Source organism: Octopus sinensis, linkage group LG3 (genome assembly GCF_006345805.1).
Source record: "Octopus sinensis linkage group LG3, ASM634580v1, whole genome shotgun sequence".
Lineage (NCBI taxonomy): Eukaryota > Metazoa > Mollusca > Cephalopoda > Octopoda > Octopodidae > Octopus > Octopus sinensis.
This window is the reverse complement of record NC_042999.1, coordinates 5,009,995-5,036,689: the sequence shown is the minus strand read 5'-3', so window position 1 is coordinate 5,036,689 and position 26,695 is coordinate 5,009,995. Positions and strand designations below refer to the sequence as shown.

General features: G+C 40.2%; 1 protein-coding gene across 1 annotated transcript in view; it reads left to right on the top strand.

The window, feature by feature from the left end:
- LOC115209228 (E3 ubiquitin-protein ligase HACE1) overlaps positions 1-26,695 on the top strand; it is an 82,987-nt gene that overhangs the window by 37,971 nt on the left and 18,321 nt on the right. The window contains exons 5-16 of the mRNA XM_029777499.2: positions 675-750; positions 2,599-2,676; positions 4,369-4,422; positions 6,853-6,935; positions 7,429-7,525; positions 8,730-8,831; positions 16,390-16,499; positions 20,177-20,345; positions 21,501-21,973; positions 22,697-22,765; positions 24,946-25,033; positions 26,522-26,630. Of these exons, the coding sequence (XP_029633359.1) occupies positions 675-750; positions 2,599-2,676; positions 4,369-4,422; positions 6,853-6,935; positions 7,429-7,525; positions 8,730-8,831; positions 16,390-16,499; positions 20,177-20,345; positions 21,501-21,973; positions 22,697-22,765; positions 24,946-25,033; positions 26,522-26,630 (1,508 nt within the window). The remainder of the gene's footprint in view (positions 1-674; positions 751-2,598; positions 2,677-4,368; positions 4,423-6,852; positions 6,936-7,428; positions 7,526-8,729; positions 8,832-16,389; positions 16,500-20,176; positions 20,346-21,500; positions 21,974-22,696; positions 22,766-24,945; positions 25,034-26,521; positions 26,631-26,695) is intronic.

The window sequence follows — 26,695 nt, the reverse complement described above, 5'->3', positions numbered from 1 at the left end:
CCATTGTAGAGACATGGGGGTGGGGTAACTGAGGTGGAGTTGGAAAGGGATAGAATAGCGGTGTGATGAGATGTCAGGGTGGATCCTCAAAAGTACAAGTTGAATAGAAGTGAGTGGGGACAGAAGGAGTGTAAGGGTGGTTTAGAGATATAGAATGGGTAACTCTCTTTACTCTTTTACTTGTTTCGGCCATTTGACTGTGGCCATGCTGGAGCACTGCCTTTAGTCGAGCAGATCCACCCCAGGACTTATTCTTTTGTAAGCCCAGTACTTATTCTACCGGTCTCTTTTGCTGAACTGCTAAGTTACAGGGCCGTAAACACACCACCATCGGTTGTCAAGCGATGTTGGGTGGGGACAAAGACAGATACACACACAGACACACACACACACACATACATACATATATACAACGGACTTCTTTCAGTTTCCGTCTACCAAATCCACTCACAAGGTTTTGGTCAGCCCCAGGGTATAGTAGACTCTTGCCCAAGGTGCCATGCAGTGGGACTGAACCCAGAACCATGTGGTTGGTAAGCAAGCTACTTACCACCCAGCCACTCCTGTGCCTATAAGAGGATGAATATAATGAATGAAGAACAAGGGTCAAGGGGTTGGGGGTTGATGATAAATGTATTTCCTGTTTATTTATTTTTTTTTCTTTTTCTCTTCAGCAAAAGGAAATGTCTTAACAAACTGCTAGAACATGATGCTGACATCAACATTAGAAATAACGAAGGGCTTACAACGGTGAGTGTGAACACTTCTTGGATATCTACGACTAACAGAACAATGATTGAAGGCTTCTTGAATGTGCTGGGTTTGTGGTTAAGATGTTTGCTTCCCAACTATGTTAACATCATCATCATTTAGTGTCCCTTTTTCATGCTGGCAAGGGTTTGACTGGAGCTGACCAGCCAGAGAGCTGCACCAGCTTCCAGTTGTCTGTTTTGGCATGGCTTCTATGGTTGGATTCCCTTCCTAATGCCAACCACTTTACAGAGTGCACTGGGAGCTTTTTATGTGGCACAAGCACAGGTGAAGTCAGCTTTGGTAAGGTTTTTACAGCTGGATACCCTTCCAAATGCCAACCACTTTACAGAGTGGACTTAGTGCTTTTTATGTGACACAAGCACAGGTGAAGTTAGCTTTGGTAAGGTTTTTACACCTGGATACCCTTCCAAATGCCACCCACTTTACAGAGTGGACTTAGTGCTTTTTATGTGACACAAGCACAGGTGAAGTTAGCTTTGGTGAGGTTTTTACAGCTGGATGCCCTTCCAAATGCCAACCACTTTACAGAGTGGACTTAGTGCTTTTTATGTGACACAAGCACAGGTGAAGTCAGCTTTGGTAAGGTTTTTACGGCTGGATGCCCTTCCAAATGCCAACCACTTTACAGAGTGGACTGGAAGCTTCTTATGTGATACCAGCACTGATGCTTTCTCTGCGATGCCAGCATGAGTACTTTTTATGTGGTGGGCACCTTAATGAAATGTTTTCTACTGTAGCCTTGGGTTGACCAAAACCTTGTGAATGAATTTGGTAGAGAGAAACAGAAAGATACCACTGTATGTATGTGTGTGTGTATTCATGCCTGTTGATGACCTAATGCATTACTGATCAATGTCTGTCTGTGTGTACATCCAAGTGAAGGAGCTTTCCTGAGCCTAAATCTCATCATCATTTTAACATCCCCTTTCCATGGTTGTATGGGATTGGCAGAATTCATCAGGGTAGATTTTCAACAGCTGGATGCCCTTCCTGTTGCTCACCCTCACCTGATTCCAATCAAGGTAATCTTTCCTCCTTGCCAGACATGTTTTCACTTGAGACTGGGTTTCAGTGACATTGCCATTGCACAACAGTCATCATCATCATCGCTAGCATGGGTTGGACGATTTGACTGAGGACTGGCAAACCAGATGGCTTCACCAGGCTCCAATCTGATCTGGCAGAGTTTCTCCAGCTGGATGCCCTTCCTAACGTCAACCACTCTGAGAGTGTAGTGGGTGCTTCTACATGCCACCGGCATAAGGGGCAGTCAGGCGGTACTGGAAACGGCCATGCTCAAATGGTGTTTTTTATGTGCCACCTGCCCAGGAGTCAGTCCAGTGGCACTGGCAACGACCTCGCTCGAATGTTTTGTTCACGTGCCACCGGTACAAGTGCCAGTATGGTGACACTGGTAACAATCATGCTCAAATGGTGCTTTTTATGTGCCCACCGGCACGGAAGCCAGACAGCTGCTCTGGCAGTGATCCCGCTCGGATGGAGCTGTTAGCACTCCATTGGCACAGGTGCCAGTCATCGAATTTGGTTACAATGCCTTGCAATAATCCCACAATGTCAAGACTAAGAGACACCAACAAACATACAGAGAGAGAGAGAGAGACACACACACAACTCATTTCTTTCTGTTTCTGCCTACCAAATTCATTCTCATGGCTTTGGTCTTCCTGGGGCTCCGGTGGAAGACACACACTCAATGTGCCATGCATTGGGACTGAACCTGGAACCATATTGTTGGCAAGCAAGCAGCCTAACCACTCTGCCATACTTGCACCATTCTAATTTCTGTCTGTTCTTCTTTTACAGATCCATTGGTTGGCCGTTAATGGCCGGACTGAGTTATTACACGATCTTCTCTTGTATGTTAATGATGTTGACATAGAGGTAAGTATTCGGATTCCCCTCTTATTAAAAAACCATTTTACTGATTTATAAACTCAGGTAAATGTATTGCTTTTCTTGTTAGAAATCATCATCGTTTAACATCCACTTTCCATGCTAGCATGGGTTGGACGATTTGACTGAGGACTGGCGAATCAGATGGCTGCACCAAACTCCAATCTTGATTTGGCAGAGTTTCTACAGCTGGATGCCCTTCCTAACGCTAACCACTCCGAGAGTGTAGTGGGTCCTTTTACGTACCACCGGCATGAGGGCCAGTTTGGTGGTACTAGCAATGGCCATGCCCAAATGGTGCTTTTTATGTGCCACCTGCACAGGAGCCATTCTAGCGGCACTGGCGACAACCTCACTCGAATGTTTCACGTGCCACCAACACAAGTGCTAGTAAGGCGACGCGGTAATGATCATGCTCGAATGGTGTGTGTTTAATATGCCATCAGCATGAAGGCCAGCTTGTTGCTCTGGCAACGATCTCACTCGTACGGTACTCTTAGCGCTCCACTAGCATGGATGCCAGTTAAGAAAGTTCTAAAGAAACACATATCCCACCATAGTCAAGGAACATCACCAGCAGTGGAGGCGCAATGCCCAGTGGTTAGGGCAGCGGACTAGCGGTCGGAGGATCGCGGTTTTGATTCCCAGACCGGGCATTGTGTGTGTTTATTGAGCGAAAACACCTAAAGCTCCATGAGGCTCCGACAGGGGGTTGTGGTGACCCCTGTTGTACTCTTTCGTTCCAACTTTCTCTCACTCTTTCTTCCTGTTTCTTGTCCCCAACTTCCTACGCAACCGCTGAGCCTGGATGCGCATTCATCCATCCGTCGATGCTCTCGGTGTCGGGGGTTGACCTGCTTTCTCTTCTGCTTTCGGACTTCTACAGACAATCCTGAGGTGCGATCTTGCGAGCTCTGGGACGAACACCGCTTCGCTCAACAAACAAACAAACATCAACAGCAAATTTATTCTTTGCCGCTTATCTATAAGAACAGCAGTTCTTGGTGGTCTGCGAACAACAGATTTGGTGTTTGTAGTTGATGAAGCGTTAAAAAACTGGCCTTCTGTTGGTTACAACGATGACAGTTCCAGCTGAACCGACCAATGGAACAGCCTGCTCATGAAATTATCAAGTGGCTGAGCACTCCACAGACACGCATTCCCTTCATGTAGTTCTCAGGGAGATTCAGTATAGTACAGAATGTAACAAGACTAGCCCTTTGAATTACAGGTACATGAAGTATAATGACCCCTAACCACATGTTCTACGGTCCAGTGATATCATTCATGGCCCAATGGTCTGTTCTTACTCATGCATTGCCTTTATTATCTCCAAAGAGAATTCTCTCCTGAGACAATGGTAGCAGCAGAGATCTTCCCACATTTGAGTGTACACAGACATTCTAAATAGAATTGTATACAACTCTGCTTCAATCAACTCTTCTTAGTGAAATAAGTACCAGTCACACACTAGGGTCTATGTAATCGATTTCCCCCTCCCTCAAAATTTCAATCCTGGTGATTTTGTTATGTATTTGTCTGAATATTTTTTTCATCATGCCTAATGCACCTTCTATGATAAGAATTGTTTCTGTTTTTAGATTCCACATTCGAGTTACCTCTATTTTATTATTATTATTATCATTGTTATTATTATTATTATTATTATTATTCTTATAGGATAGCCAAGGTCAAACAGCAATTCATGTGGCATGTCAGAATGGACACAACTCGGTCAGTACCAATGTCTCTCTCTCTCTCTTACAAGTCGTTTTTCACGTTTATTCTCATCTTTACTTTTCTCTGATGTCTTCTTTCTGTCTAATGTTGTTATAAGTTTTACTTTCTGTGTTCATCTTGTCTTTGTAACTTTGTCATGGTCTTATTAAAGCTAAAAATCCCCCCTCTCTCTCTTCTCCTCCTCTTCCTCCACTCCTCCACCTCCTATGTCTCATGTTTGTGTCTTAATGTCCCACAGATATTAGCCTTTTTGTTAGCAAATTTCTCCTGGCAATTATTTTTGAAGCACAGTAGAACCTCGCAGTACGAGTGTCCCATTGTATAAGTAATTTGTTGTATGAACCAAGACTTGTGTGAGTTTTTGGCTTGAAGTACTGGCAGAAATCTGCAGAGGTGGGCTGTGTGGTAAGTAGCTTGCTTACCCACCACATGGTTCTGGGTTCAATCCCACTGCGTGGCACCTTGGGCAAGTATCTTCTACTATAGCCTCAGGTTGACTAAAGCCTTGTGAGTGGATTTGGTAGACAGAAACTGAAAGAAGCCCGTCGTATATATGTATATATATATATGTATGTGTGTGTATATGTTTGTGTGTCTGTGAATAAGTACTGGGCTTACAAAGAATAAGTTCAGGGGTTGATTTCTTCAACTAAAGGCGGTGCTCCAGCATGGCCACAGTCAAATGACTGAAACAAGTAAAAGAGTACAAGCACACAAATCATCCCATCTTTAAGGTAATTCAGTTAATAAAAACCAGTTTACATATTTCTTTTGCATTCTCTTTTTCATAATTGTCATTTTACTTGTAACCAGACCTTTTTCTGTTTTAAAACCCATAAAAAATTATTTTTTAATGGTTTTGGGGGGCTGGAACGGATTAATTATATTTTAGTTAACTTCAATGGGGAGAATTGCTTTGTAAAACAAGTAAATCGTAAGATGAGCTCAGTCAGGGAACGAATTAAGCTCATACTGTGAGGTATCCCTGTATTTAAATAATAATAATAATAATAATGAAATTATTGTATACAGTGCTCAGGTGCACCACAACTTGTCAGAAAGTGCATATAAAGTACATGTAGTAATGTAGAAATGTCTGGAAAGTGAACATGCTTGTGTGTGTATGGAGGGGAGAAAATCAAGTGTAGTGTTGGCGAATCTCAGGAAGCATGGAAGTTTTGAAGGATGCAGTGCTCCGACAACTAACAACTGATGCCGGCAGTTTGTTCCACGCTTCAGCAACTCTCAGCGTGAAAAAATGTTTCCTGAAGTCATGGGAGCTGTGCTGTTTTCTTACTTTGTAAATATGTCCACGGGTGTTAGATGGGTGGAGTTTGAAGAGGTGCTCAGAGTTATTGTTTGTGCGATGGTTGATAATTTTATGGGTGTCTGCCAAGTCAGCTGCCAGACGTCGGAGTTTCAATGTGTCCATGCCCAGGGAAGTAAGGCGTTCAGGATAGTAAAATAACTTTGTCATTATCAAATAAGTGATAAGGTGATGAGCTGGCAAGATCATAACTCCACCCGTCTAACACCCGTGGACATATTTACAAAGTCAGAAAACAGCACAGCTCCCATGACTTTAGGAAACATTTTTTCACACTGAGAGTTGCTGAAGCATGGAACAAACTGCCAGCATCAGTTGTTAGTTGTCGGATCACTGCATCCTTCAAAACTTCCATGCTTCCTGAGATTCGCCAACACTACACCTGATTTTCTCCCCTCCATACACACACAAGCATGTATCTGACTCATACACTGTCCACTTCCCATATATTTGTACATTACTGCATGTACTTTATATGCACTTTCTGACAAGTTGTGGTGCACCTGAGCCCTGTATACAATAATTTCATTATTATTATTATAACTGTGCTGAGCAAAATGCTTTGTGGCATTTTTGAGCTCAAGTTCCACAAAGGTCAACTTTGCTTTTCATCCTTTCAAGTTTGATAAAATGGGTACCAGTTGAATACTGGGGTTGATGTAATAGACTTAACACTCTTTGAAACTGCTGGCCTTGTGCCAAAATTTGAAACCTGCTACTATATAGCCTTGGGCCAACAAAAGCCTTGTGAGTAGATTTGATAGACGGAAACCGAAAGAAGCCTGTTGTATGTATATATATATATATATGTGTGTGTATGTGTTTGTCCCCCAGCCATCATTTGACAACCAGTGTTTGTGTGTTTATATCCCCATTACGTAGCAGTTCAGCAAAAAGACTGATAGAATATGTACCAGGCTTAGAAAGAAAAGCAAAGTCCTGTGGTTGATTTGTATTCTTCAAGATGGTGCTTGAAACAATTAAAAGATAAAAGGTAGAGAATATTCCAGATTTGAGGAGGGAGTTTTAACATCAATTTTTCATCATCAGTAAATATTATAACAGTTTTCTTTATTTTTTTGCATTTTATTTTTCAGATAGTGGTGTGTTTATTAGACAATGGCTCAGATATAAACAGATCTAATCATTTTGGTTCAACTCCATTACATTTTGCTTGCAGGTAATTGTTAATTCATTGACTTAACCCTTTCGATACCAACCTGGCAGAAACTGCCTCTGGCCCTGTAGTACAAATGTCTTGTTTTCATAAGTTCTGAATTAAAATCTTCCACCAAACCTTAGTCACAATTTATGTTCCTAACACTAGCTTAATGATAACTAAGTTATTTTACTAAATTCTTTGTTATATTTAAAATTAATTGAAAGAATCACAGATCATCTCAAAATAGATACGGTAACGAAAGGGTTAAAGTCTCCATGATATTTTAACCCTTTTGTTAGCAACCCAGCTGAAACCACTTCTGGTTTTGTAGTACAAATGTTTTGTTTTCATAAGTTTTGGATTAAAATCTTCCACCAAACCTTAGTCACAATTTGTGTTCCTAACACTAGCTTAATGATAACTAAGTTATTTTACTAAATTCTTTGTTATATTTAAAGTAATTGAAAGAAACACAGGTTGTTTATTAATGTATGTTTCTCATATTTTGTAGCCATGGACAAAGAGATACAGCTTTCATCTTACTGAATCGAGGAGCTAAGTTTTTGCCTGATAAAAAGGGTAGGACTCCCCTTGATGTCACGGTTGAGGTAAATCAATGCAAAATTATTGTATTTAGTTTTTTTTTGCTATTCGTTTCTTGAATCTAAATTTCTATTGAAATACATTTTGTATGGGGGACATATTTCACGAGAAGAAATCTTTTCAACACCTACTTTCGTAGCACTTATAAACTATGTGCTGGGACCCTGACTACTTGTGCACTAGATTGATTATTCTTCACACACAGGGCGGCGAGCTGGCAGAACCGTTAGCATGCTGGGCGAAATGCGTAGCCGTATTTCGTCTGCCGTTACGTTCTGAGTTCAAATTCCGCCATGGTCGACTTTGCCTTTCATCCTTTTGGGGTCAATAAATTAAGTACCAGTTACGCACCGGGGTCGATGTAATCGACTTAATCCCTTTGTCTGTCCTTGTTTGTCTCCTCTATGTTTAGCCCCTTGTGGGTAGTAAAGAAACAGGTTATTCTTCACACACACACAATGTCCATGTGGGCTCGCATGCACACACATGATGCCTTCCTCTCTCTTTTACTCTTTTTACTTGTTTCAGTCATTTGACTGCGGCCATTCTGGAGCACCACCTTTAGTCGAGCAAATCGACCCTGGGGCTTATTCTTTGTAAGCCCAGTACTTATTCTATCGGCCTCTTTTTTTTGCCGAACCGCTAAGTGACAGGGACGCAAACACACCAGCATCGGTTGTCAAGCAATGCTAGGAGGACAAACACAGACACGCAAACACACACGCACATACATATATATATATATACATATATACGACAGGCTTCTTTCAGTTTCCGTCTACCAAATCCACTCACAAGGCATTGGTCGGCCCAGGGCTATAGCAGAAGACACTTGCCCAAGGTGCCACGCAGTGGGACTGAACCCGGAACCATGTGGTTGGTTAGCAAGCTGCTTACCACACAGCCACTCCTGCGCCTTGTGTAATGTATTGACATAATCTTTGTAACAGTGAACCAAAATGACTGACCGTAATAAGGTGGTGAGCTGGAGAATCACCAGCACATTGGGCGAAATGCTTAGTGGAATTTCGTCTGTCCTTATGTTCTGAGTTCAAATTCTGTTGGAGTCTGACTTTGCCTTTCATCCTTTCGGGTTTGACAAAATGAGTACCAGTTGAGCACTCACCCCAATCCCCTGAAATTGCTGGCCTTGTGCCAAAATTTGAAACCCACATGACTGACAGTAATTAAATGTTTGTTCAATTGTAGGGAGGTTATGGTGAAACATGTGCCCTGCTGCTTTCTTCTCTGCCACGCCTCTTTGATTCTTTAATTCAAATGACACAGAAAGAAAACATAAAGGAAAAAATGGTAAGCTGACCCTTGAAGAAAATTCTTCTTTCTTTCTTATAATTGTTATTCATTGGCCATTTCTCATCAAACTGCAGTTTATTTGTAATTTTACACCCAGTGTCCCTTGAGGACATGTCCTGACACATTTCTGCCCTCATCTTTCTCATTATCACTCTATACCTTACTCCCCAACTCATTCTCCTTCCTTTTCCAACTGGGGTATCCATGTATCTACCCTACAGCAAGACACCCTTATCTGTTCCCTCTTTACCTTAAATCTCTCAACTAATACAAAGCCACACACCCTCAATACTACTCCCCTCTCCTAGTCGAGGGTTTTTTTTCTTGTAGGGTACATGGTGACCCTTTGGTACTTGTACCACTTAAAAAGCACTGACGATGGTACCACGTGAAAAGCACTGGTGCTGGTGCCATGTAAAAAAAACAGACAATGGAGCCTGGTGCAGCTCCTGGCCTTACCAGCTGTTGTTAAACAGTCCAACCCATGCCAGCATAGAAAACAGACATTAAATAAGGATGATGATGATGATGATAAACAAGCCCTACCCACATACACCTCCAGTTCTCCTGTCCCCACTCATCTCTGCTCCCTTTGTTCATTGAGTATTCACCTTGGCAACTCCCACCTTTTCTTCTGAAATGTGAGTAGCCATATAGCTCCTCTACACCTGTTCTGTTTTGGTCCCTTCTCTCGTACTTTAACCCAACAGTTCTCAACTGGGGTCTATATGACCCTTAGGGGTCGACATGAGTAAAATAGCAATCAAAGGGGTCCATAGGTTAAAAAATGGTTGAGAATCACTGCTTTAGTCCCTTCTAGCATAAAGATGCTGCCCTCCCTAATATAACCCCACTTCGTCAAAAGGGACCTTAGATTTTGCAAACTGCATGGCAGGCTCACAATAAAAAGCATCCAATACACTCTCTTTTACTTGCTTCAGTCATTTGACTGTGGCCATGCTGGAGCACCGCCTTTTAGTCGAGCAAATCGACCCCAGGACTTAGTCTTTGTAAGCCTAGTACTTATTCTATCGATCTCTTTTGCCGAACCGCTAATTTACTGGGACGTAAACACACCAGCATCGGTTGTCAAGCAATGTTGGGGGGACAAAAACAGACACACAAACACACACACACACACATATATACAGATACATATATACGACGGGCTTCTTTCAGTTTCCGTCTACCAAATCCACTCACAAGGCTTTGGTCGGCCCGAGGCTATAGCAGAAGACACTTGCCCAAGGTGCCATGCAGTGGGACTGAACCCGGAACCATGTGGTTGGTAAGCAAGCTACTTACCACACAGCCACTCCTGCCACTCTTGTAAAGTGGTTAGTGTTAGAAAGGGCATCCAACCATAGAAATTATTGCTAAAGCTGACCAACTGGAGTATGATGCGGTTCTTGGACCCATTAGATCCTGTAAAACCATCCAGCCTTTGTCAGCATGGAAGATTGGTATCCAATGGTGGTAGTGGCAGCAGTGGAGATAGACATACAATGCACCAATTATGTTCTTTCTTTATTTACTGTTTAATTTAGCATATTGATTAATTACAATGGTAGCTATGCATGCTTAGAAAGCAGTGATCGTCTGACTCATTGCATCCTGTTCAACTGTCCAATCTATGTGAGCATGGAAGATGGGTGTTAAATGATGATGGTGATGATGCGGTTGTTGTATTCATTTGAATCAGATTAAAGAGAGAGACAATGGATTTGAAAAGTATTTATCTGATATATTACTGACTTGTCTGGATATATGTAAATGTTCAGATGTGAAGTTACAGAGGTTTAGTGTTGTTTTGTTGTGTAAGAGATCTGTGTGCATACGCTCGTGTGCATGTGCATGCATGCATGCATGTGGTTGTTGATTGTGTGAGTAGATCCGTGTGTACACATGTAGTGCCATCATTAGTGTCGGTTTATCAGTTCCATGGATGGCTCTTTGTGTATCTGGATTTGAGAAATTCACGAACAGCCCAGAAAACAAACAGAACTTATCACTCGTTGACCCAGATGAAGCTCTTTAACAATCAGATGTAAACAATCAGATATGAAAATAACAAAAAAAAACAAACAAAGCAAAACAGTATTGATGACTTGATTATATCAGTTTATATCAATAGGTGGGTGTTTATCAATATCATTAGAGAAGTTGTTATTTAGTAGAAGGATAACGGATTCTACCTGAGTAATAAAGGAATCGGCTTCTGGCTGGTTTGTTCTCAGAGAATATTGGTAATTCTGCACTAATCTCTTATTTCAAACAGAATTTTATATCATTTATGATGATGATGATCATCATCATCATTTAACATCCGCTTTCCATGCTAGCATGGGTTGGACGATTTGACTGAGGACTGGCGAACCAGATGGCTGCACCAGGCTCCAATCTTGATCTGGCAATGTTTCTACAGCTGGATGCCCTTCCTGACGCCAACCACTCCGAGAGGGTAGTGGGTGCTTTTACATGTTACTGGCATGAGGTCCAGTCAGGCAGTACTGGCAATGACCATGCTCAAATGGTGCTTTTTATGTGCCACCTGCACAGGAGCAAGTCCAGTGGCACTGGCAAACGACCTCGCTCGAATATTTTTTCATGTGCCACCAGCACAAGTGCTAGTTAGGTGACGCAGGTAACGATCACACTCGAATGGTGTTTTTTAATGTGCCATATGGATATGAATATTTTTTTTAATTAAAAAAAATTGTTTTACAATCACAAATATACATAGATGTGTATGTGTGTGTGTATACATGCATACATTCATACATATATCATCATCATCATCATCATTTAACGTCTGTTTTCCATGCTGGCATGGGTTGGATGGTTTGGCAGGAGCTGGCCTGGTAGAAGACTATACCAGGCTACTGTGTCTGTTTTGGTAGGGTTTTTCTGGCCAGATACCCCTCCTATATGTATAAACCATAACAAGTCAGGAGGTATGAGAGGTGAATGTATATTCTATTCAACCATTTGTTCTCCTTAGGATCACAGCTGTTTCGCAGCCTTCATCATGTAATAATAATTTTGGTGTTTAATAAATTAGGTTTGCATAATATGCATGCTATGCATTGTACAATAGAATTATATATTTACGAATCAAGGCAGATAAACAAAGCTGGCTCATCAGGTCAGCAGAACATCATAGTTACACCAATGCTTCAACTGTGTGATAGCCACTCGATTCTAGGAATCCATATCATCATCATCATCATCATCATTTAGCGTCCGTTTTCCATGCTAGCATGGGTTGGACGGTTCTACTGGGGTCTGTGAAGCCAGAAGGCTTCATCAGGCCCATTCAAATCTGGCAGTGTTTCTACGGCTGGATGCCCTTCCTAACGCCAACCACTCCGTGAGTGTAGTGGGTGCTTTTTACGTGCCACCCGCACTGGTGCCAGACAGAGCTGGCAAACGGCCACGAACGGATGGTGCTTTTTATGTGCCACCGGCACGAGGGCCAGGCGAGGCTGGCAACGGACACGAAACGGGGCGGTGCTGGCAACGGTCGCGAAACGGAAAGTTCTCTTACATGCCACCGGCACTGGTAACACATCTGCAATTTCCATTGATCAATTTCCATTGATCGATTTCGATTCTGATCCTCACTTGCCTCAATGGGTCTTTACAAGCACAGTTTCGACATGCCACCGGCACTGGTAGCACATCCGCAATTTCCATTGATCGATTTCGATTCTGATCCTCACTTGCCTCAACACGTCTTCACAAGTAGAGTTTTGTGTCCCAAGAAGGGAAGGTATGCATACGTAGGCTGGCTCCATCCCATGTAGAAGGCCACGGGTTGTGGACTCACTTGTCCTGCCGGGTCTTCTCGCGCACAGCACACTTCCAGAGGTCTCGGTCTCTAGTCATTTCCTCAGTGAGACCTAAAGTTCGAAGGTCGTGCTTCACCACCTCGTCCCAGGTTTTCCTGGGTCTGCCTCTTCCACAGGTTCCCTCAACCGCTAGGGTATGGCACTTTTTCACACAACTATCTTCATCCATTCTCGCCACATGACCATACCAGCGCAAACGTCTCTCTTGCACACCACAACTGATGCTTCTTAGGTCCAGCTTTTCTCTCAAGGTACTTACACTCTGCCGAGTGTGAGTACCGGCATTACACATCCATCGGAGCATACTGGCTTCATTTCTAGTGAGCTTACGCATATCCTCAGCAGTCACGGCCCATGTTTCACTGCCATGTAGCATGGCTGTTCGTACACACGCATCATACAGTCTGCCTTTCACTCTGTGCGAGAGGCCTTTTGTCACCAGCAGAGGTAAGAGCTCTCTGAACTTTGCCCAAGCTATTCTTACTCTAGCAGTTACACTTTCAGCACACCCGCCCCCGCTGCTGACTTGGTCACCTAGGTAACGGAAACTATCAACTATTTCTAGTTTTTCTCCCTGGAAAGTGACGGAAGTTGGTCTCAGAGCATTTTCAGTGTTTATTGTTCCTGAGCATCTGCCACATACAAAAACCATCTTCCTAGTTAGCCTTCCTTTGACATTGCTGCATCTCTTATGTGTCCATAGCTTACACTTGGTGCATCTTATAGAGTTTCTACCTACACCTTTTCTACAGATCGAGCAGGGCCATCTACCTGAAGGTGTTTGTGATTTGTCTACCTTCCTACTGATTACGACTTTGGTTTTAGCTAGATTGACTCTGAGGCCCTTCGATTCTAATCCTTGTTTCCACACCTGAAACTTCTCCTCCAGTTCTGATAGCGACTCAGCAATTAGAGCAAGGTCATCAGCATAGAGGAGCTCCCAAGGGCATCCTGTCTTGAATTCCTCCGTTATTGCCTGGAGGACTATGATAAATAGGAGGGGGCTGAGTACTGAGCCTTGGTGGACCCCTACCTCTACCCGGAATTCTTCACTGTACTCATTTCCAACCCTCACCCTACTAGCGGCGTCCCTATACATGGCCCGCACAGCTCTCACTAACCATTCATCTATCCCTAGTTTTCTCATTGCCCACCAGATAAGGGATCGGGGGATCCTGTCGAAGGCTTTCTCCATGTCAACAAAAGCCAGGTACAGGGGCTTATCTTTGGCTAGGTATTTCTCCTGCAGCTGCCTTACCAGGAATATAGCATCAGTAGTACTTTTCCCTGGCACAAACCCAAACTGCATCTCATCTAAACTAACTCTCTCTCTAATTAGTTGGGCTATGACCCTCTCCGTAACCTTCATCACCTGGTCCAACAGCTTGATACCTCTGTAGTTATTTGTATCTAGGGCATCACCTTTACCTTTGTAGCAGTTGACTATTATACTGCTACACCAGTCATTGGGTATGACCCCTTTGTGTATCACCTGATTAACTATATGGGTGACTAGGCTATAGCCGACACTACCAGACATTTTGAGCATCTCTGCAGTGATTCCTGATGGGCCTGGGGCTTTCCCTGTCTTCATGCTTCTAATTGCCTTAGCTACCACAGAACTATCAACTCGGATAGCTGGTCCCTCTGTTGGGTCAACATTCGGCAGACTCTCTTTATCCCATTCATTTTCTTCATTCAGCAACCTTTCATAGTGGCATCTCCAAACCTCTCTCTTCGCATCCTCATTTAGCGCAAGTGAACCATCTTCCATGCGAACACACTTCTCTCCTACCACATCACGATTCTCTCTCACACACTGTCTTGCAACACGAAACACCTCCAGTCTTTGGTCCTCACGGCGCAGAACATTGGCAAATTTTTTCTTATCTGCTTCCCCTCTGGCTAAATAAATTTTACATATATTACACAAGCACGCACGCATGCACACACACACAGATTATGTATTTATATATACAGGGGTTGAACAAAATAATGGAAACACCTTAAAATTTCAAATGAATTTATTTTGATATGATGTAGGACCACCTTTGGCAGTAATTGCAGCTTGAATTCTACAAGGTATGGATTCGTACAAAGTTTGAATTGTTTCCAAAGGAATTTTTGTCTATTCTTCAGCTAAAACAGACTCCTGTTCTTGTAGTGATGATGGTGGAGGATATCGAATCCTTACTTGTTTTTCTAAAATGCACCATAAATGTTCAATAATATTGAGATCTGGGGACTGTGGTGGCCAGATAAGATGTTCAACTTCACTAGAATGTTCCTCGTGCCATTCAGTAACAACTTTAGCCATGTGAATTGGTGCATTATCATCCTGAAAGATTGCGTTTCTCTCCGGAAACAGTTCCACAACCATAGGATGAATTTGATCAGATAAAATGCTTAAATAGTCTTGACTATTAATTCTGCCATGAAGGGAAACCATTGGGGCGGCAGATTTCCAAGATATAGCCCTCCTCCCCCGATCATCACAGTTCCTCGTCCATGTTTAACAGCTGGAAGAAGGCAGTCTGGGTCAAATGCTTCTTTTGGCTCTCTCCACACGTATACTCAGCCAGTGGTCGGAATAAGTTAAAGGATGACTTGTCTGTGAAAATAACATTCTTCTACTGCTCTAGGGACATCGTCATCCAGTGTTTTAAATCCGGGTTTGGTCCCTGTTAACGGTGGTGGCTGGATCTACCTCGATGCCATAGCAACCACCCTCACACCATCTCACCATCTTGCCCAGTTTTAGGCATCCTCCTTTTTCAAACCAACCCTATCAATCTCCTCCTCCTCCACCTGTTCCTTGGTCTACCTCGCTTTCGCATTCCATTTACCTCAAATGCAAATCCCTCCTAAACACATGCCCATACCACCTCACCAACCATTCCACCGATTCCTCCCCCACTTCCTTCTTTCATCTCTCTTGTTGTTTATTTTTTCACTTCCAGTCAGTAATATCTTCTAACTGTCTCTGTTTTACTCTCATCTTTCTGAATATCCCTTCTCACTGTCTTTTTTACTTTCAACCCTTTTTGGCCTCCATGCTGTGGGCACGTAACAAACACCATCCGATCGTGGCCGTGCCAGCCCCACCTGGCCTCCATGCCGGTGGCACAAAAAAAACACCATCCAAGCGTGGCCGTTTCGCCAGCCTCGTCTGGCACCTGTGTCGGTGGCACATAAAAAAGCACCCACTACACTCACGGAGTGGTTGGCGTTAGGAAGGGCATCCAGCTGTAGAAACACTGCCAGATCTGACTGGAGCCTGGTGCAGCCTTCTGGCTTCCCAGACCCCGGTTGAACCGTCCAACCCATGCTAGCATGGAAAGCGGACGTTAAACGATGATGATGATGATGAACCTTTCTCACAAAACCTTCATCAATAATTGTCTCCGTTCCATCAATGCCCAGTTATTTCCTTTTCTGTGCTAATAAGCTAAACCACAACATTCTGCAGTTTTCAAGGTTCCAGGGCCCAGAAATGTACTGGAAATTGTTTTAGAGAGAATGGCTTGCGTTTATAGTACAAAAAAGTCAAAACATTCTCACAGTACACTACTTTTTTTACTTTGTTTTTGTTTCTTATGCAAAATTTACAGTAGAGACTCAAACCGATCCAGAATTTTATATTGTTAATTATATTGTTAATTAATTATCTATGTCATTTGTTTTTTTAATTTGTCTGCCTGTAGCTCTACCGTGTCTTGTCTCACCTGTGTCAGCATCAGAGTAAAGAAACGGCTGATAGAATATTGATAGGCCTTGCTGAACAAGCTTTTAGTATCGGACAGAAGTTATTCAGGTAAGTTACATTTTATATATAACACTGTATGGTGTGCAGGTATGGCTGTGTGGTTAAGAAACTTCCTTCCCAACCATGTGGTTTCTGGTTCAGACCTACGGTACAGCACCTTGGGAAGGCATCTTCTACTTTAGCCCCAACAATACCTTGTGAGTGGGTTTTGTATACAAAAACTGAAAGAAGCATATTCTGTGTGTATCTCTCTCTCTCTCTCTCTCTCTCTCTCTCTCATATATATATATATATATATATATTACATAAAATCCGTTCTGTCTGTCTGTCTGTGTGTCTTCTAGGATCTCGGGCATCCTCCATCCGATTGCACTCAAATTTGATATGTAGATATCAACAGTATCAGGGCGTGTATAAGTCTTGAAAAAATGACAAAAATCGATTCCAGGTGAGAATGCGATTGATAAAGCCATGGGAACGTGCATTTGTACATAGAAGTACATTACCTGTTGCAATCGATACTACACGTACGCGAGAAAAATGCACGTGCAGTTTGCGCAAAAAAAGTTGGCAGGCTTGAAATAATGCCACAAAATGCAGAATATTTAAGAGACCAAAAAAGTAGGATGCAAAAGAAGATATTTCCTTCAAACTTGCCATGAAGGAAGGAAAGACTATTTGGTTTCTCAAGAAGTTTTTTTTTGCCTTAACTACGTTTAACAAAACCAAAAATTTTATTGAAATAAAGGCATGCTTAATTAATTTTTAATGAAAAGAACTGTTTAAACCATGTTTGTGTTCTCCCAGTCAACAGCCTTATCATTTCTGGTACTTTAAACTCTTCAGTTGCATATTTGTGTGAATAAAATCGTTTTTCTTTGGAATAGAAAAAAGTCTATCTTTATTTCTTCTTTTGTTGGTGTCTCAAATTTAGGTTAAATCAGTGTTTCTCAAAGGGGAGGCCTATGGGACGGTCAGACAAGTTGTTTTGAGAAAATTTGGTTTAAATGTTTGACAACTCAGCACCGTCCATTGGACGGGGGTGTTTTGCTTGTGTTTTTATATATATATATATATATATATATATATATATATATATATATATTGTGTTAATATTTGTTTTTATGTTCAGTTATAATAATAAAAACAATTTGACATTAATCTGATGAGTTATTTTGTACTCTTGCAGAGTATAAATTTATTATTGTTAAACAAGAATATCAGTGACAGTGACTTCGAAATTTTGGCCAGTTAAACCATCATCAGAGTTAGATGGGAAAAGACTCAGCATTAAGAAGGGCATCCAGCTGTAGAAAACCATGCCAAATCAGATTGGAGTCTAGTGCAACCTTCCAGCATGCCAGCCTGGTCAAACCGTCCAATCCATGCCAGCATGGACAACGGACATTAACTGATGATGATGATGATGATTGTATATATATACATATATATATATTTGCGTGTGTTCATATGTGTGCACATGTGTATGTTGCTGTCTCTTTGCCATCACATGATAGTTGTAAACGAATATCATTGTTATGCCAGTGGTGGCCATTGTTTCCAACCTTCTGTGAAAACATATCTGGTCATGGGGAAATATTACCTTACTTGGAAACAGCTAAAGTGGAAGGGTATCCAGCCATAGGGAATCCACCTCGATAGTCTCTGTACAACCTATGGAAACATAGGAAAATGGACATTAAAACAATGAGGATGCTGGTAATACACAATGAAACTTATAGTGTAAATCTCTTCTCAGTGTTCAGCTGACTTAAATAACCTGTCAGTGTTTTAGAATAGAGAGAGAGCGAGTGAAAATATAACTGCTATTTGCCTTTGATGCACATTTCATGGGTATGGACAAACAGAGAGATAAAAGGAGATACACTGCTAATTATATTAGTTGATTATTTTGGCAAACACAGAAGGTAACTCACGACATGTTTCAGTCTCATTAGGACCTTTTCAGTGAAGCATAGTCTTCATCAGACTTAGTTTTGCTTTTCTTTTTATAAATTTTGATATTATATGTGAATTGTTGGAGCTTCATGACTTCCTTGTATTAACAATTATATATGAAGTGGTTGTTTAATATACTGTACTCATCATCATCGTTTAATGTCCATTTTCCATGCTAGCATGGGTTGGATGGTTCAACCAGGGTCTGGGAAGCCAGGAGGTTGCATCAGGCTCCAGTCTGATCTGGCAGAGTTTCTACGGCTGGATGCCCTTTGTAACGCCAATCACTCCATGAGTGTAGTGAGTGCTTTTTACGTGCCACTGGCACAGGGGCCAAAGGAGGCTGCCAAATGGCCACGATTGGTTGGTGCTCTTACGTGTCACCGACTCAGATGCCAGTCAGGCAGCGCTGGCTTTGAATAACTCTCATTACCTTTGTTTGAGTTGAGTGCATAGAAGTAGCTGTTCATTTACTTAACAGCAATTCATATGTCAAGTATACCCAACACATTAGACTTCACTTCAGTCTCAGACAGTCTGGTACGAGGGGTGTCAGACATACAATCACTGGTTATGTTTAGCCTTGCTCATCAACCTCCAGCTCATCATTGTCATCATCATCATCATCATCATCATCATCATTTTTAACGTTCATTTTTTTTTCTGTGTTTCCATGGGTCAGATGGAGTTTTGCTGTCCCTTACATGTTTCCATGTAGGGTAATATTTCTCCATGGCCACACATGTACTTGCAAAATGCTGCAAATGAAGAACTGCTTGTATGACTGATGCTCATTTACGACTGTCATGTGATGTCATGACAAGGAGATACAAACACACACACACACACACATGCATGCATGCACACACACACACACACATGCATGCATGCACGCACACACACACTCTCTCTCTCTGTGCTTGCTCATAACTTGTGCGCTGAAATCCACTGCAGGACACATCATTCTACATTGCTTCATCTCATCTGTCTGTCAAGAACGGATACTTGATCGTTTGGGAATGTTGCCTGCAGTTGACTATCACTCTAACCAGGGGAAGAATCGTCTCTTGTGTGATGCAGAATGGTGTTAAATATACACCCAAGTGTTTATAAATGGACGAAAATTTATACAACAAAACTGCATTTATTTTGACGTTCAGCAACCCTGGTCCTTCTACACGCTGGTTCTTGTATTTGCGTTAATTGAACCAAAGCAAATGTCAAGAAATGTTGAGCAATCTATTTTGCTTGGATTTCAGTGCTAAGATTTGAATCCCTGACTCAGGCAAATGACTCCCTCAACCAAAACATGTCCCATTGACTCTTGTAACTTGTGCTTCTTTCTTATATAATACCTTGGCGGTATTATGGTTGATGGTAGAAACGTTAGCACGCCAGGTGAAATGCGTAGCCGTATTTAGTCTGCCATTACGTTCTGAGTTCAAATTACGCCAAGGTCGACTTTGCCTTTCATCCTTTCGGGGTCGATTAAATAAGTACCAGTAATGCACTGGGGTCGATATAATTGACTTGATCCATTTGTCTGTCCTTGTTTTTCCTCTCTGTGTTTAGCCCCTTGAGGGTAGTAAAGAAATAGGTATTGTGGTTGATGCTTCTATTTGAATTGCTGAAAATATATGTAAATTTTTAACTAAAAAATATCAGGCTTTTTGCCAGTAACGGATTGAAATTCTCTTTCAGCTCCTATCTTCAAATCAAGATAATTGTTGAGTTGTACATTGCCTTTATTTTTTTTTTTACCATAGTGTTTCGAGTTCTCTAGAATCTGAAGTACAGTGCTTATTAAGATGTATCAATTTTTTGTGTAAACTTTATCAACAAGTTTACACTACAAAGACCAAAAGCAAATCTCATAATTTAGTCCCTTTGAATGGTACGTCAGCTGCTAACCTCAAAGCCAATAAAATCTTCATGGTAAGCTATACATATTTTTTTTCTTTGCTACATTTATGTTTGCTCAACCCTTTAGCATTTAACCCTTTAGTGTTTAAACTGGCCATATCTGGCCTAAATATTCTACATGTTTTATATTCAAACTGGCCATATCTAGCCTCTCGCACTTAACTTACATTGACACTTCAAAAATAAACAATCACATCGTTGAAACCTCAAAACTGTAAGATAATACATGATTAATTAAAAACAATTTGAGTGAAAAATTATTACATTTAACAGAGTAATCTGAACACTAAAGGGTTAAACCAGCCATAACTGCTCCCCAAATATTCTGTTTTATGTTCAATATGGCTAAATCTGGTTTCTCATCCCTGTCCTACAGTGTCGTTCTAAAAATAAACTGTCACATCATTGAAATCTCAAAGCTTTGAGATAATGCAGGATTAATTCAAAATGGTGCTTTGTTACCATGTTTCTGTTGAAATAGGCTGATTTTGATTCAATTAATTTAGAAAATAGTGAAGAATTTATTAAAATAATTTTGTCATTATCTCTCTATATATAAACGGCAAAATGTCTGTCTGTGTGTCCTTTATACAAATCCACAATTTTTCAGGTAGAGGGCTCGCACTTTCTATGGTCATTCAAAACCGTCCAAGGGTGGTCGTGCACATCTTTACATTTCCCCAATCACCCCGCAAAGCCATTAAAAAATCAATAGAAGTGACTTTTTTGCGAATTTTCTATCCAAAACCCAATCAAAATACGCAAAACTTGATAGGCCAATTGAATGCCAGCTAGCTGTATGTGATTGGTCGGAGATTTGGACAGTACTCGCGTGTATGTGTGCACGCACACAGCTGTATATGCATGCACTAGCACTATGACCCGGCATTGCTGGGTCATAGTGCTAGTCAAACATAAATTAACATAGAATTTTGATGGAATGTTTTAATTTAAATCATTTTAAAACAGAAAGTTTGTCTCATAGAACCAGGGTGAAGCTCAGACAGGTTTGGCACCAAAAGGATTAAATAAATATTTATTGTAGAAATGGCAGTGTTTTAGTTTTTCTGTTACTACGGTTCCTTGGTTTGATTTTTCAATTGTGATTTCCAGTGCATTCTACATGGTCGTCTTCTTCATCTTTCTATTTATCTGTCGTTGTTGTAGCCATTAGAAGTCTTATGGAAGTTGCTTGGAGACTGGCTGAATCTTCTGGAAGAAGAATTCAATAACATTAGCACAAAACAGGCTGGTGAAGGACCACAAATGCAGGGGGAGGGGACAAAAGTCAAACCTGCAGAAGTGGGCGAATCTGTTGAGGTGTCCAAAGGTCAGGATGATAACGGAGCGTCAGAAAAGAATGTAAATGAAGATTCTTGTAACGAGAATACGGAAGAAGAAGAAGAAGAAGAGGAAGGAGAAACGTCGTTGACCGAAGACCCAAATCAGAGTGAAGAAGAAGTCCCAGAAGAAGGATCTGAAAGTAAAGAAGTTGTGACAGAAAATGACTCCAGTACAACAACACTTAACATTAAGGCTCTGCCAGTTAGAAATGAAGACATTATCACTGCCACCGTGCCCCGAATATGTGCTGTCATACAGGCTTTCTATCAGTGTTGTACATGTTTGACACCAAAACCGTGAGTTTCACTTATTATTATTATTATCATTATTATTATTATTATTATTATTATTGTCATCATTGGCGTTATTATTAAGAAGGTGGCACGTAAAAAGCACCCACTACACTCACGGAGTGGTTGGTGTTAGGAAGGGCATCCAGCTGTAGAAACACTGCCAGATCAGACTGGAACCTGGTGCAGCCTCCATGGCTTCCAGACCCCAGTTGAACCATCCAACCCATGCCAGCATGGAGAACGGACATTAAACGATGATGATGATGTGGCGAGCTGGCAGAATCGTAAGCATGCTGGGTGAAATGCTTAGCGGTATTTCGTCCATTCTGAGTTCAAATTCTGCTGGGGTTGACTTTGCCTTTCATCCTTTCAGGGTCAATTGAATAAGTAACAGTTACACTTAATAATGTTTAATGCCAATGAGCTGCTGAGCACAATTCACTTATGAACTGTTTGTGAAATTTATGCCTTTATAATGGATATTAATGATATACATTAAAATTTAAATTTATTATGTGCAAAAATCAGATTATAACTACATGCAGCATCATTTGATTTTAAAGTTAAAATTATGAAAACATTTTTGTAATTGTGCATAAATTAAATAACAATTTTATTCTGCGATGGGTGTAAAATTTGTTTTTGGGAACGGACTGATTGAATTATTACTATTCTGATTTATGACACACATCTACGTGTACTTAATAATGTACAATATTTTCCCAGGCTGACACCACCAACGTTCATAGATTTTGTTAGCCGTCATAATAAAGTACTGAAGTCCCTTGTTGCCAGGTAAGTATCTGCAAGATTTAAAAAAAATTTATTGTAATTGTTTTTTTTTTTTTTAAAAACTTATTTGAAGAATTTGTTGAATCTTTTCATCCCCTATTTAACCCCCTTTTTTTTTTACCATATTTCAGTAGAAATACACTGCCTTTGTTTCCTTTAACCCTTTAGTGTTTACATTATTCTACCAAAATTCATGCTTCTTCATCCACATTGTTTTGAACTAATCCTGCATTATCTTGTAGCTATGAGATTTTGATGAGGTAACTGTTAATTTTTAAAACGATATTGTAGGGTTGGTGTAAGAGACCAGATGTGGCCAGTTTGAACATAAAACAGGCAGAATACTTTTGGCCTGATATGGCTGGTTTAAAAGCTAAAGGGTTAATCTTGAAAATAACAAAGGATTTACTAAAATAACTTTGTTGAAGCATAAATTGGAATGAAATTTTGATGAAAGGTTTCTAATTTAGACCCCTTTGAAATTTGTAGCAGAGATTGAGGGACACTCTGAGGCAGAGTGATATCAAAAGGCTTAAAACACTCCTCTGATATTTTAATGGCAGAGTTTACCTCCAAGAACTCCATGTATCTCTTTAGTGTATTGTCTTTGAAATATTTCAACAAGAACTCCACGTTTATGTTGTTCTTCAAACTATTCTAACTTGTGCTTCAGCGTGATTAAAATCAGCAGATGAATCATAATAATAATAATAATAATGGAATTATTGTATACAGTGCTCAGGTGCACCACAACTTGTCAGAGTATGTGCAGTAATGTACAAATGTTTGGTAAGTGAACAGTGTATGAGTCAGATCCATGCTTGATGTGTGTATGGAGAGGAGAAAATCAGGTGTAGTGTTGGCGAATCTCAGGAAGCATGGAAGTTTTGAAGGATGCAGTGATCCGACAACTAACAACTGATGCCGGCAGTTTGTTCCATGCTTCAGCAACTCTCAGCGTGAAAAAATGTTTCCGAAAGTCATGGGAGCTGTGCTGTTTTCTGACTTTGTAAACATGTCCACAGGTGTTAGACAGATGGAGTTTGAAAAGGTGCTCAGAGTTGTTAGTTAGATGGTTAATAATTTTATGGGTGTCTGCCAAGTCAGCTGCTAGATGTCGGAGTTTCAATGTATCCATGCCCAGGGAAGTAAGGCGTTCAGAATATGGCAAATGCCTGATGGAGGGTATTCTCTTGGTTGCACGTCGCTGAACGGTTTCCAGACGATTAATATCATCTTCTTCATCTTTACTCTTTGACATTTTCTCCATTCCATGTGACTCTTTAAAAGATACTTTACCCAGCTACCAAATATCTTTTTTCATAAAGTATGTTTGTTACTTTAAAAGCATGTTTTAAGGGTACATTATTTATATTATTAACATTTGACAGATATTTGTCCTCATCTTGTTTGTTGTTAACACAACGTTATGTAAATAATGTACATAATTCCTCATCTGTTAAATATAGAAATGTTTTAAGGGTGTTTTACATAAAGATTAATTCAAACAGTAAGACATAAGAAAAACTACATTATTTACATTTGATGGATATTTGTCCTCATTTTGTTTATTGTTAACACAACGTCTCCAGCCTTCTTCAGGTGTCTTGTGGAAGTTTCGAAACTGGGTTCTCATTCCTAAGGTGTTTTTCAATCCAGAGAACACCACTTGAAAATATGAAATATGAAAACTAAAAGAAGCAGCATATATGCTTGGACACAACAACCTCCTAAGTAGACCGAGTGAAGATATGAGTAGCATTTGGGAACCGGTATTAAGGAAGGATAGGAAAATATTAGATTTATAAGCCCTAAAATTCACTCCATAATTGCCCACTGGCATATGGCATAGTGGTAAAAGTGCAGGCTACTAACCCCAAGATTCCAAGTTCGATTCCAGGCAGTGATCTGAATAATAATAATAATAATAATAATAGTAATAACAACATTGAAAAATACCTTAGGAATGAGAACCCAGGTTCGAAATTTCCCCAAGACACCTGATGAAGGCTGGAGAGTATATCAGCCGAAATGTTGTGTTAACAACAAACAAGATGAGGGCAAATATCCGTCAAATGTAAATAATGTAGATAATTCCTCATCTCTTAAATATAGAACAACTGTATGATTAAAAAGTGTTATGCTATCAGAATAGGATTATATTTTATTTCTTCTATTTTCAGGAACCCCAAAGTTATTTTTGATCATTTTCATTTTTTACTTGAATGTCCTGAATTGATGTCTCAGTTCCTTCATATCATTAAGGCACAGGTACAGACCAGCACTTCTTTCACTTCTCTCTCTCTCTCTCATTGCTATTATTATTATTATTATTATTATTATTATTATTATTATAAAGTAGCAAGCTGGCAGAATCTTTAGCATTCCAGGCGAAATGCCTTAGTAGTATTTTGTCCATCTGAGGTTTGTTCTGAGTTTAAATGCCACCAAGATTAAGTTTATTTTTCATCCTTTCAGGATTGATAAAATAAGTACCAGTTGCACACTGGGGTTCATATAATCAATTTACCCTGTCCTCCAAAATGGCTGGCCTTGTGCTAAAAATTTGAAAACATTATATTATATCATACTATGTAATTAAAAGAAAGCAGTTCCTGTTCAAACTTCCCTTATTTTTCCTCCACTGCATGTTCATGGATGAGCTGATATCATTTCTGTCCCAAATATGATACGATAATAATTTCACAGAAGGGGACAACTGATGGCGATCTTCTCGGTTGAAATCACGTATTATTAACATTGTTTTTATTGAGGTCATTTTATTAAGATCATATTAAGATCAATTTAAAACAGTGAGTTTGGAGCAGAGCAACTCTGAGGCAAATGGACATCAAAAGGCTCAATATTGTTCATCGCGTTTCAATATTCAAATGGGGTGCTGAAGAGTTCCTAGTTTTGGATAAAAGAAAATACAGGAGGATCAGTAAATTATGATTTTATTCAATGCTTCCCTCTTTTAGATTCACATACTTAGTGCAGCAGTCCTTCAGTTTTTGGAAGACCTGTAAAAGAACTCAGAAGGTTGGGTCTCCAACCAGGCCTTTCACGATACCCTTAAAGCCAGGAAATTTTCACCACCCCATCATATATATATATATATATATATAGCAATAAAAAAATGGAGGGGATTAATAGATGGTTCATCAACTTTTAGACGTTATATTAACTTATGTATTTACTAAACTGATAATTACAATAATATACATATATATAACATATTATGCTTTACATATAAGATATAAAATATATTAATATATAAAGATACCAGTAATTATTATAAAATAACAAACATGAATATAAATTGGGAAAATAACTTACAGCTGTTTCAGCCAATAGTTAAAAATACAAAGATTATAAAGTACATAATGTTAAGTTATGCATCAGTGTTTGTCCCTTATCACTGCTTGACAACTAGTGTTGGCGTGTTTACTTGCCTGTAACTTAGCAATTTGGCAAAAGAGACTGATAGAATAAGTACCAGGCTTTAAAAAAAAGTACTGGAATTGCTAATTTCAACTAAAATTCTTCGAGGCAGTGCCCCAGCATGGCTGCAGTCTAATGACTGAAACAAGTAAAAAATAAAAAAGTATGTTTCCTAATGATTAATTAATGTTTAATTCTCTATTTTTATTGTTTCATTTTTTTTTCCTTTGATAATCAATAATACCAACAAATTTGTGTGTGTGTTGTGTCTTAGTCATTGCTAGTAGCTTTTCTCTTCACTACTTTCTTTCACAGCCTTTTGAAGCGCGACAGGAGTGGTTCTATGAAAACCTCCACCCTGAAGATTACAACAATGATATGTTTGATTCTCCAACTTCACAGGAGTCGTTAGTTATTGATCGACGTAAGTGAAACAAATATCACATCTATCACACACACACATATATATGCATGTGTGTTTTTGTGTTA